General features: G+C 35.5%; 1 protein-coding gene across 5 annotated transcripts in view; it reads right to left on the bottom strand.

The window, feature by feature from the left end:
- CGNL1 (cingulin like 1) overlaps positions 1-12,800 on the bottom strand; it is a 55,535-nt gene that overhangs the window by 6,183 nt on the left and 36,552 nt on the right. For all 5 annotated transcript variants that reach the window (XM_069025989.1, XM_069025986.1, XM_069025985.1 and 2 more), the window contains 6 exons: positions 12,497-12,703; positions 12,120-12,224; positions 8,740-8,892; positions 7,937-8,107; positions 5,996-6,157; positions 5,097-5,186 (listed from right to left, as the gene is read on the bottom strand). In XM_069025989.1, coding sequence (XP_068882090.1) covers positions 5,097-5,186; positions 5,996-6,157; positions 7,937-8,107; positions 8,740-8,892; positions 12,120-12,224; positions 12,497-12,703 — 888 coding nt within the window. The remainder of the gene's footprint in view (positions 1-5,096; positions 5,187-5,995; positions 6,158-7,936; positions 8,108-8,739; positions 8,893-12,119; positions 12,225-12,496; positions 12,704-12,800) is intronic.

Raw genomic sequence — 12,800 nt, 5'->3', positions numbered from 1 at the left:
GGTAAAAGCTGTTTTTCAACAGACACTGCTTCATGATGGATACAAACACTTCTCTCCTCCTCCAGTCAGTTTTGTTTGTTGTACTGGAGAGGCATCAGCTTCTAGATTTGGAGGGGGGGTGGTGTTTGCTTGTCTTGTTAAAAGACAACTTTTTCTACAGTATCTCTTAATATTTCCACTCCATATTCAACTCCATATTCCACCCCATATTCAAGGAAGATTATATTCTCCATGTATAAAGATGTTAAAAAGCTACCTCATCAATACAGACTCAAGACAAGAATGCAGAATTAGTTTGTTTTACCTCACTATTGGACTTGATTGGAAAAAAAACTCAGCTCAAAGAGAAACTCTGAACTGTCTAACAACTGCTACTGAAACTTTGGTGCTAAAGGACAAAGTTTTTAAGTCTACTGAAATACTTTTCTTGCTTCCAATCTTGCTGAGACTCCCTGCAAATCTTTAACAATGCCTTTACAGGCACAGCAAATGTTACCACAGCATTTGTGGTTTACACTGCACAGGGCTTACTATGATAGATATCATCTGGGGAACACAGTGAATATCTATATCAATTACTGTACCTGCAAAAACAAGACTGATAAAGATTTCAGTGGCCACAGCATTCCTCCCAGCTTTACATCAGTTACAAATGAACTTGCATAAACACACCATCCCAGTTAAGCAACTCTCAGTTACAGATTTATCCCAGTAAAGGTCTTTCAAAAATCATTGGGAATTCTTGCATAAAAAAATCCAAAAGCAATGCTAAGAATGTGAAGGTTAAACAAGTACAGCAGATGAAAATTTACCCTTGGCCTTATTTTTTAACCACATCATAATATTAAAAGATACATTTTTAGTTAATCATGTTTAAAGGAAGTAATTTGCACTGTTTCTGGAGCTTGGAAATTGCTATATGAATACAAATAATGGCAGCAACACATGCAGTTGCATATGTTATGTCACAGTACTGTTTCAGAAGAGTAGAAAGCATTCCTGAAAACTAAGGTCATAACAGCTACTAGAATACCAATGGTAGCACATGGCTGTGTTCTCAACAGCTGGGTAACTTCTTAAAAGCTCTCACTGTCACATGGAAGCCTAATAATAACAATGTTTTATATGTTATACAGTAGAATATTATATAGTAAAGTATTATTTTATAGACATAAATTAGAATCACATGTGTACAATAGCTGTATTTAGTAATTAAATATATGAAAAAAAGTTATAATGTGAGGGATTACATAGAATTTATTCTGCTGTAATTGCTTTACCAAGACAGACACAGGAAAAATAAAGCTAAATTTGCGGTAAAATGAATGACTAATTAAAAATGTAGCTGTTAACTGAAGAATGGGGTTTTGTTTTATGTAAAAACTTGCTTAATGGACCACTCTGAGGTTCCACTGTGCTCTTACTGTGCTCAGAGGCTGTAACAAATTTTTGCAGCCTTCCCAAGACTCAAATTAAGGAATTATTTAGAGGACAAATATAATTAATTAGGATTAATTATATTTCCAAGATGACTGCTACTGTTGTTGGACACCTCTTGATAAAAGCAACCTCACAAAAAAGTAGTAGGAGAAAAAGTGCTGTATCTGATTAGGATCAGAAAGCTATGTGCAAATATATACAAGAGCTTGTAAAAAGAAAAGGGCAGCAGATACACTTCTTGCTGGAGGAGATATAAACTGTTTTATCATCTTGTGATTTTCAACAGTAAACACGTAATTAACATGCACAAAGGAGAAAAGAGTTGTCTGCCAAAATGTGCTCAAAGTTCCACTTATTTCACAGCAGTAAGATGTAGCAGTTTCATGCTCCATACTCTGCATGTGTACCACATGGAACTTCATGTTCCATGTTCCACCTTTCCTACATCTAATATATTATAATTGTGTTAAAAGAATAAACTATTTCTGCAGCTTAAGGCAACACTTACCACAGCTGGATTTGAAGAATGCTAACAACAGACTTGAGAAAAGCAACTGTATCAGATTTTACAAAGCTTTATCATTTTGTGCCAGCTTTAGCATTAAAAGCAGCTGTTGTGTTCATTACTAGTGAAAGCAATTTGATTTCTAATAATTTAGATGCCATCAGTATTGTTTACCATCTCACAGGTTTGCAGCCTATGTTTCTTGTTAATTCCTAAGGGGTGTGTGTGTGTGTGTGTGCACCTTAGACAATTTCCAAGTGACCAAAAAACCCATTGATTAATAAAGAAGAAAACTAAAGCTAAACAAATCCCTCTGGTACTTCAAAATTGAAAAGCAACTTTCATATCCAGATTTTTATTTCTTTGCTTCCCACAGCCAGTGACAGCTGGAGAGCAGGTATACAGATCTCCACTGGGAACATTTACCAAAAGGAAGCAAATGATGCAGACAGTGCAATTTTATCATTCTCTATTTATTCTAAAATTATAATGAAAACTAGTAAGTCCATTTTTCACACTTATTGGAAATGACTCTGAAGTCAATAGACTCCTGCTCACATTTTCACAGAACACAAGAATTGATGAGGGTATGTTAAGGATTTTTCAATTATGTTTACAAAGTCAATATGGCAAGAGATACTTTCATTTCACTTGTTCATAGGAAAAAAAAAATCACGTATTAAAAGATGTCCTGTCCCTGCTCACTTTAGACTCCAAGAGCAGCTGAATGCTCTAGCTTTCCGTGTGTGTGTGGGGGTGTGGTTTGAGCATTTTGGTCTTTCTAGAGTTAGTAAAACCTTATAATTTAAAAACTACTAGGATATGACCCACTTTTCCCCAAAATTATTTTCTGCTCCCACTCTGCTGTGGTACTTCTTGAGAACAAGGCAAGAGGAGAAGAGAACAGTGTGTCATGCAGCCATTCAGATTCAAAAGGGTGTTTAAATTAAAAAAGAATAACATTTCATGGCAAGTGAAATGTGAACTATTAGTCTTGCCAATGTTTATTCAAACATTCAGCTTTATGTAAAATAGAACCAGTTGTTTAAATTTGTTTTTACTGGAAATTTCAGTATTATAATTCATTATCAGTATGTTAAAATAACATATTTATAGTAATAGTTTTAAAAATGTAGAAGAATACAGATATTACCAAAACAAATCCATTATTTCACATGTCATTATAAATGCTTAGCAGACCCTGAAATACTCTTTAGTAATTTGACTACTTAGTCATTCTGGCATAAAATCAAAACAAAGCAACCTTTATAACTCATGTGTGAAATGAGAAATTCCAGACCTCAAAATAAACACGTCTTTTACCCATTATATAACATTTTAGTCACCAAATGGTATTTCAGGTTTCCATTCAGTTAGCAAATTAACTTACTATAGTACCCGCTAGTGCAGCTATGACTATAGTACTTTTATCCCAGGGTTACAATACAGGCACAGACTCCAGTATTAAAGGCTTCCTGATTTAACAATAGCATGACCCCACATTATTATGGGTCCCTTACATTCTATTTCACCCACTGACTCGGAGTCTGTACAATATCAGTGAACAGCAGAAAGTCTTTATTACAATCAAATAGAATCTCCATAACCTGAGTTCACACAAAGTAGTAATGGTGCCTTGGTGCTTCAAGGATGCGTGAGAGAAAGCTGAGCTCTACCTCACTCTAAACTCTCCAGCTGTCTCAGTGGAATACACAATTTCATTGAAAAGACACAGAAACTAAGATTTTACTTTCTGTTCTCCCTCTGAAGCTACAGCTATTCAAAAGAATGTCAGCAGGTTTTGGGTTTTTTTCTGAAGAAAGAGAAATGAGAACAGAACAGATTATTGTGGGTACCTCAATGCTAATTGTCCCCTGAACTTCTAGGAAATTACTATGAGCTGTAGGACTTCATGCAGAGTTACAGTAGCAGATGTGCTGTAATGAATTATGCATCAGTTTCACATCTTTCAGAAAGCAAAAGGAATGCAAAGAACATTATCTAAGCCATGACATTCCAAGACAGCCACATCACTGTATTTCTTTCCATGAACTAATACAACATTTGCATGACCTGACTACTCAGCCATGGATGTCTGGCTGCTTTTGCAGTAATCAGGCCCTCTACTGTACTTTACTGGTTTATTATAAATCTTTGTTACAGGACCTATAATTTCTTACATCAGTTCTTTCAGAAAACTTGAATAATATAAAGGCCTCTGTCTTCAAACCAATAAACTCCTAATTCTCTTAAGACTTTGTAATTTCCAACTCAATGGTCTCATTTCCAATACATTCACTCCACTTCCCCCCACCTGCACCTTCACTAGCCTTATTGAAGACAGAGGTAAAGTATTCCTTTATTTGAGAGGGCATACCTGGATTACTTTTTATCTTGACTGAGGCCTCATTATACAGCCTCCACAACTTCTTTCCTCTACTTATATAGTCAAAAACCTTTTTGTTACTTGTTTGAGTTACTGTGATAGGTCTCACTTAGCTCAGCAAGTATCATTTTATCTTTACATTTTCTGCCTCATGAGACACAACCTCATTAATAAATCCTTCTTCCCCTCTTTCTGGGCTATCAACTTATATTACACTTCTGGAACAAAAGACTGATGTTTTTATGTGGAAAATGCTTTCCAATTGTCTTGTCTTTGATGTATCTTAATCAGTTTTTACACTTGTAATGAAAATAAAGCTTCCTCTTTGTTGAAACTGGCTAGCATCCTTGGTTCAGCTGACTTCATTAATTAAATCCACGATTTCCTAAAGCTCCTCCTTGTCATTCTTTGAAATTAAGAGTCTATTATGCTGTCTATTATGAGTCTATTACTTTTCAGTAAGATTAAAATTGTGATCTTTCAATATAAGAGACTCTTCACAACAGGCTTACTGGTCTTCAGTCTTTATATCCTGTGTCTGTTTTCCAGTTAGAACAACAGGAAAAAATTGGTCTGTGGTGATGTGGAAGAAGCATATTTAAGCATGTTTGTGAACCTTGGGTTTTTTGGATTTACATGCTCTGCCTAAGTATAGCATAGAAATCCTATTGCTAATCACTACTTAGTTGATCAATATGGATTGTGATCCTAATAAAACTTTTTCATGAAATCATTAAGCAAAAGCTGGAAAACTTGTTCAAGTACCTGCTCTCTGCACCTGCTGATCCTCTCAGACAACAAATCCGAGTTATTCTTTTCTTCATCAAGCTCAAGTTCCAGGTGAGATAACTTGTCCTAAGTGGAACAAAGAAAAGCAACCTCAACATACTACTTTCAATCCTCTTCAGATTGCTACCAAGGCATTCTTCCTTAAACTTCAAGGACTCAAGGTGTCTGAAAGACTAAGCTTGAAAATTGTAATGCCTCTTAAAACACCCAGCAAAAGAGAAGGCAGGTAGATAAGCCTTTAGAGTGAATTTATTTGATAGAAGTAAAATAAACATTTTGTTTCCTTTTTTTAATCACTGCCAACTATTTCAAGAAAATAATAGACATTCTGTAATGTTTCTAGAGACTGTTTTTGAATGTCTGCATTACATTATACGTTTGGAAGACAAATTTCTTTTCATCTGAGTACGAGATAGAGATGTTTATTTATGAAAATCAAATGACAGCTTAGTTGAACTGAACAGTTATGAAGCCCTGCAACAAGTTAGTTAGAGTCACAATATTATTCAGACTCCTGAAATGAACTGGTATCAAAGGCTAAACAGAACTTACATTTCTAAATACTTTTGAAGTTCTGAATGATGGGCCTAGAAATTAAAATAATGCAAATTTGCATGATAAGCACTAGATAAAATTCATTAAAAAGAAGTTAACTAAAATGATGAGAGAAAACTGTAATTTAGAACACATCATGTTACAATAGATATGCTAACAAATCACCTTTAGAATATATCAGAATAATTCCTGTAGTAGTACTACATGGATTTTCAACAACATTAAGCTTTTTTGATTCCTTCCAAGCAGAATCCATGTGAAATACCAAAATTATTTTCATCTCTTCAAAGAAGAAACAAACCCTTAAGAATGTCTTTTACCTCCATTAGTTTGATTTGTCTTGCCCGATCATCTTTTAAGTGGTTTTTGGCTTCCAGTTCATACTCCAAGCTTTTCACAGTCTGTTCCAGTAACTGAGTTTTTGTTATTGCCTCATCCTGAGCTCTCTGGTGGTCCCTCAGGTTTTCTTCCATCAGACGCATCTGAAGCAATAAGATCATGGTAATACACTTCATGCTGTACTTCCTATAAACAAGGGATAGCAGTAAAGGGGACTCACTGCAAGCACAGCAGATCTGGGAGCATGACAAGAATTCCATTGAGTTACTGGCTTTTCACAGTAATTTTTGTTTTATCCACAAGATGGCACCAAGAAAATAAACTTTGATTGTGACCTATAATGAGATGCTTCATATATACTACATGTTTTACACTGACAATTATCCACGGTGTGGTTCTTAAAATTTACTTCTTTTTACCAAGTTACAGTAAGCCAAAATTTTGATAATTTTCAAAATGGTTAAATGTTTCAAAAGGTTTGGAACTTTTACAATATTACTCCTTTCCTTGTCAGACTCCCAATACTTTAGCTTTTAAATAACTATATAGTTTGTATGTCTGATGCACTTTGATGACAGCATTTTACCTATATATATATATGTGTGTGTGTGTGTGTGTGTGTTTGTGTGTGTGTGTATAATTAGTAGGTACAGTGGGGCTGTCTGCTCAGGACAAATGTTCCCTATTCAATAACTGCATGTCCTCAATAATATTATCCAAAACCTTCATGGTACTTTAAAAATATATATAATAAGTGAGATGGGTTTTAGGTGAAATCATGACCATTCCTTGCACTTGTAACTTAACTTGTAACACTTATATAATACAGGATGAGAGGGTTTTTTCTTTAATACTTTTCCCACATTCTTCCTCTGCTTCAAGTGCTCATTTTAGTAATGAAGCTAAAATAATGTATTAGTAAATGTTCAGAGTTTGCTATCTACTGCTAAGTTCTGACACCTGCATGACTTGGTGAACAGCTAGTTAAGTGCAGGGATCTGTACATTAATAGCCTTTCATATCCATTTAATGTTTCAGAATGACATTGAATTGTCAGCTTTCAAGATGGGTGTCTTCTGTGTATCTGCAGAGAACCTGGAAGAGATGCAGCAGTGAAGAACTCCCATATTGCCTCACAAGACTTTTTACAAAGGCTCTCCACCCCTGAATGGAATAAATACAGACAAAAGACATAACAATATACAGAAAGTACTCTTTCTTCTATTGCTGTTTTACATTGAATTTAAAACATACTTTCTAAGGGAAGAGAGTGATATAAGAGAAGTTCTAAACTGGAAAAATCCTACTATTAAAATATTCCGTATAGAGAAAACATCTGTGACCAATGTATTCTCATAGTTTTTCCAACTGCAGAGCAAGTATATGCAGATTTTTAAAAAACTGGATTGTCTTTATGGCAAAATTTACATATTGCAAGGCAGACACTTCAAGACTGGTTGATTCTTACTTGCACAGACATGTTTGTCATTTAAATCTGCAACTTGGCTCATACAAAAGGAGAGGAGAATGTATGTCTATATGTTTGTCTGCTTGTTTTCCCTAAATAACTGGTGGAGGATTTTTCCTGATCAAAAATATTTCTAAATTTTCAATTCCTTCAGTAGCATGCATTAAAGAGCAGCAGATCATCAATGGAATCCTTGTCATATCACTTAAGGTGCATTCATTTGTCAAACACTGCATTTATCTGTCCTAAATAGGAAACCCTACTTCCCCAGCAGAAATAACAGGCTGATCACTACCATGAATAACAAAATTCAAAAGCACGCTGAGATCAGCCTCTCATGATGCACATGAGAGTACACAAAAGCGTAATAGCAAACATTCACTATCTTGAGAACTATCTGCACTGAATTCTAGGTCCAAGGTGAGAATTTGTCACTGAACTTATGAGTCATTACCTCATCTTGCATTCTTATGTTCATCAGGCGTGATTTTTCTACTTCGATGCTTTTCTCCTTTAATTGCCTCTGCAGATCTGAAAATTCCCTGCGATTTTTCTCCTTGTATTCATCAAACTGGCTCTGAAGCTCCAGAGTTGATGTTCTTGAGATCTCTACCACTTCAGACATCTGGGCAAAAAGTACATATACAAAAGCTTCTATTGTGCTTAATGAAACAAAGGTTTTTTTCTCCAGGTTCAGTATTCAGCTCAGTATTTTCAGACAGAAAATTTATCCAATGTTCCCAAATAAATTAATTTCTATGCAGAAGTGGGAAAACACAAAACAGTAAGGGTAATTTCTAATAGTATGTGTGGCAAGACTTTTGTCTTTTGGTCTGTCAGCAGTCCTTCCAGCTGAGTGACACAATGAACAGCACAGTCACACTTCAGTATGTCAGTATTATCTGTACAGTTTAAACACAGATGGCACAATAAATCTGATACAGAAGCATTTTGAGAATCAGCTGTAAAACTCTGAAATATCACTGTACTGTACATGAGAGCTGAACTCAGATCTGGGATCTGGTTTATACAGAACTGGTTTACAATGCCATTTTGAGATAGTGGTGTTCCAATCACTGTTCCAGCCCTGAAAGCTTTTAATTAAGAGCCTCTAGGTTAAAGAAATTAATACTAAACTTTGTATTTTACTTTCTTTTACACATTTAAAAATATATAATTCTTTACAATGTGCCAGTTCATTTACTTCTTTCTGGTAGATATTCAGATCCCTGCAGCCTCTTGGGGGTGAATTCATACCTCCTCCTGTAACTTCTCAACAGTCTTGCTCAGTTGCAATCGTTCATTCTCCATTTCATTCTTTATCTGCTTTAACTGCTCCTTCTGCTGAGTTTCATCTTTTAACTGCTGACTTAACTGCTGCCGTTCCTGTGAAATGCAACGGGTGTTCTCCTGCAGTAGATTAAAAATGCATATAATGAAATGTAGACCATCTTTTCTAATGCCTTAAAGGAATGTTACTTAACACAGTAGTACAAGAAGCTGCTGTAAATTTAAGAAAAATTTCAGGTCTTACAGTTCTCTAGCTAGTATAGGACAAACACTGGTTTGTCATCCTAAAAACAACTGAATGTCCATTTATACCTCTTTTCTTAACTCAGGTATTAAAACCATGATGCAATGGGAGTGTTGTTACCATCCAAATACTGCAGTTTCCTCAGCGTCTACTCTTTCAGTACACTATAGTGAATTTCAGTATTTGAAATTTGGATGCCTTATAGGACAGCTTCAATGGTCAATTTACATATAATCTCTAATTTGAGTGCCCTTCAGGTACAAAAATCCTTGAGCACTTCTCAGTGGAACTGGCTGGCCTGTCACAGTGTAACTGGAAGTCAGGCAAACAGCCTGTCAGTTGCCAGTTTAAAGGCAATCGTTAGTGGCAATTAATTACTTTGTGAAGCTAAAGTGTTATTATATGAAAAGAGAATGAAATGGGGGAAATGAAAAGGAGTCATTTGTTTTCACACTAACCTAAAAGATTACTCTGATATTTCTCTATTTTTTCAAATAATAGTAGTTAATGTTCTCTTTACAAAATTAGTAATTTATCTCAACTGATAACTGAAAATTAAGAATGTATTTCAACTTACAATGCTCTGCAATGCTAATTCTAGGTGCCTACCATTATCTACCACAATGAAAATATAAACTTCCTATTTTTCCACCCATTGAAAGGATCCTATGCTCTAACTGTTTAATTTACAAAGCACAGATTACTTGATGCTGCCATCCATAATGCTGGTATAATTGTTGTTTTGTAAGATATTACAGTACCATACATGCTATAGTTAAGGGGCATAATAATTAAGCCATTTCCCTTCTCAATGGTGCAAAAGTGTTGAGATGTATTTCAATCCCTGAAACACTACACAGAGGTGGCTACCCTAAAACAGAGGTTAGAACATAACACAAAATGCTACAAAGTACTCCTCACTTGACCATCCATAAACAAAATTTCAACATATATTGAGGGTGATTTTAGATGAAAGCACTAATGCAAACTGTCTATTACAATTAAGTGCATACCAGCTTTAACTTTTCTGACTAGAAATCCAGAATGGAGGAGGAATAGACGTGGCTGTTTACAGTAACTGTTAACAGTTCTCTTTGTATTGTCATTGTCTTTCTTCTGCTAGTCCACCATTAGAAGTAATTTGTGTTACGTAAAAAAGCAAGATGGGACAGTCAGGAATTACACTTCCACTGTGATACACATTATTACAGTGCCAGAGTTTGTCGTCTAAATTGTCAATGGTAACACAAGGCCAAATCAACCTACTGCACAACATTATTCATTAGAACAACTCTAAAGACAGAAAGGCTGAATTGTTCTAAGCAAAAGGGCCACTGATTACATCCTGAGGTCTGTTAGTGCTCATATCCAGTGGAAGAGATTGTAGAATCAGAAAGAGGATTAATTTTAGCATGCCAGAATTTAGACATAAGTTGTGAATAAAATGTCAAGGCAGACTCTCCTGTCACCTTTCCTAGAATTCTTTCATTTGGAGACCCTGCTTGGAGGCAGCCTTCTTTGGCATGATGCCCTGAAGGATGCATAAACAGAAAAAAACCCCCACACTTTTCGAGCATCTTGACCCAAAGCTAATCAAGATGCAGGAGATGTGTATGGTGCATTGATCCATGTTACACAGGAAGGTCAAGTCAGACTGTGACAGAAGGGAGTTCTTAGGGGAGTGTGCTAAATGCAAGGCAGTGATGAGCAATGCAGTGATTGTGTAGACTATCAGTGATATAGACAAGCAAACGAGGAGAATCAGTGAGGTAGAGCAGATAAACAGATTTAAAATGGAAAAAAAAAATAAAAGAAGATAACCAAAAACCAAGCCTGACCAAAAGCCTCAGAAGAAACACTTATTCATGTCATTACAAGGAACATCAGCTTAAAAACATCATTTTGTGGAAACAAAACTCACTTACCCATACTGTTAAAACCTTATACTCTTGAAGCACATTCAATTTTAAAGACACATAAGTATTTTCTTGCTGTTGTTATTTTTTCTTCTTACCATAATTAACTGAACCATGAAAACATGCTGGTTAACACAGTCTTTCCTTGGTTTTTAATCCACTTAGAGACAAGTTTCATTTTCAGATTTTCAGAACAGTAAAGTATAATTTATGTTGAAGACAACAGGGGAAAACACCTATTCAATCAAAAAGTGGCACTAGCAATTTACATGTCCTCACTTTTGAGTCTGACTTGTTTGATAGAATCACTTGAAACCTCAGCTTCTAAAAGCAAAACTTAGATAATTCTAAACTGATACTGTTGAAATCAATGCTTCCTTGGTTTATGTAAAAGGTGAATCAGAGAAGAAAAATTAGGTTTGTAGCTTTTGCAGAACCAAAATATGAGGTCAGTGAGAACAGTTTCAAGACTTATAGACATTCCCCTTGTTACTAAATAGATCTGAACTTTCATGCCATCTGAATCACCCAATCTTGACTCATCGACAACATTGCCAACATCCCTCTCCACTGCTCTGAAGTAGATGCATTCTCCACATGTTTAACTTCTGGGCTAATCTGAGAGAAAGCATATCCTTTCCTGAACACTGCGTGGACTAAGGAGCAAGGTGGAAAGAGGACTTCATTCAGAATTTAAGAGGCTGCAAATCCTAGTGATATGTGTTAAACATCTCTGGTTTTGTGACTAAATATTCCAGTCCCATGCAATATTTGCAAATAAGACAGATTCATAAAAATAGAGAAGCAAACACCCTGATACTTATCCATTAACAATATTTTTGTTTACATCCTAGTACAGCTTTTCATTCCCTTACATGTAAATACCTGCATGAATTGCATGAACATTGAAGATAATAAAACAGATATATGAAACGTTAGGCAGCTTGTTTGGCAATTAATTTCCCTGAAATTTTTCTAGATCCATAGAAATAGAAAAAAACAACTTCAGAAAGAAAACCATTTTAATTTGATGATGCTATGGTTTCAGTACACATTTGAACATAGAAGTGAGGTCTAAACTTTAAAACAAAGTGTAATTCAAAAAGAATGAGACCTAACTCTACAGAAAGCAATAGTGACTCAGGTAAACAGAAAATTTAAATTATCCAAACTCTTCTTGTTCTTACCTGCATATCTTCTAGCTGGCTTTCCAAAGCTGCTTTTAACACTAACAATTCTTTTCCCTCCTTTTCAGCATGTTTCAAAGCTTCTTCAAATTGTTGCTTCTCTTCCTGCAATGATGCAATTTGATACATTCAGAAACAGTGGCCAGGCCTTTAATCTGACAAGTAAACTGAGCTATAAAGTCTGTTCACTCTGGCCTATCACTGATCTCCCCAATCCCAAAGTGTGACTTGGTTTTACTCTGGTTTTCAATGGGAAAATCCTTCCTATACATGTCAGCAAACTGCATACTGCTTCTTGACAACTTGCTGGTTTTCCTTACCCCTTCCTATGGCATTGTCCATCCTCCTCTTAGTCAGGGCTTGTTCTCTTAACTTACCTCATATGTCTTTAATTTTTCCTCCACTGAATTTTCTTCTCCTTTCATATTATCAATTTGTTTGTGCAACTCCTCAATTTTCCTCTCTAGTTCAGTAACTTTTCTCTTCAATTGTTCGTTTTCCTCAATGAGCTCTTTGACTTGATTTTCTATACTGTTTCTCTCCTCCTGTGCAGCATTTTTTTCACTTGCAAGGACAGCAGCACTCTAGTGGAAACAAATTATGTCATGTTTAAAAAAAAAAAAAAGAATTGATGCTGTTTTCCAACAGGAGTTTCATAAGGCATCACAGCAAATACAGCTA

Source organism: Aphelocoma coerulescens, chromosome 10 (assembly GCF_041296385.1).
Source record: "Aphelocoma coerulescens isolate FSJ_1873_10779 chromosome 10, UR_Acoe_1.0, whole genome shotgun sequence".
Lineage (NCBI taxonomy): Eukaryota > Metazoa > Chordata > Aves > Passeriformes > Corvidae > Aphelocoma > Aphelocoma coerulescens.
This window is presented reverse-complemented; position numbering and strand designations above follow the sequence as displayed.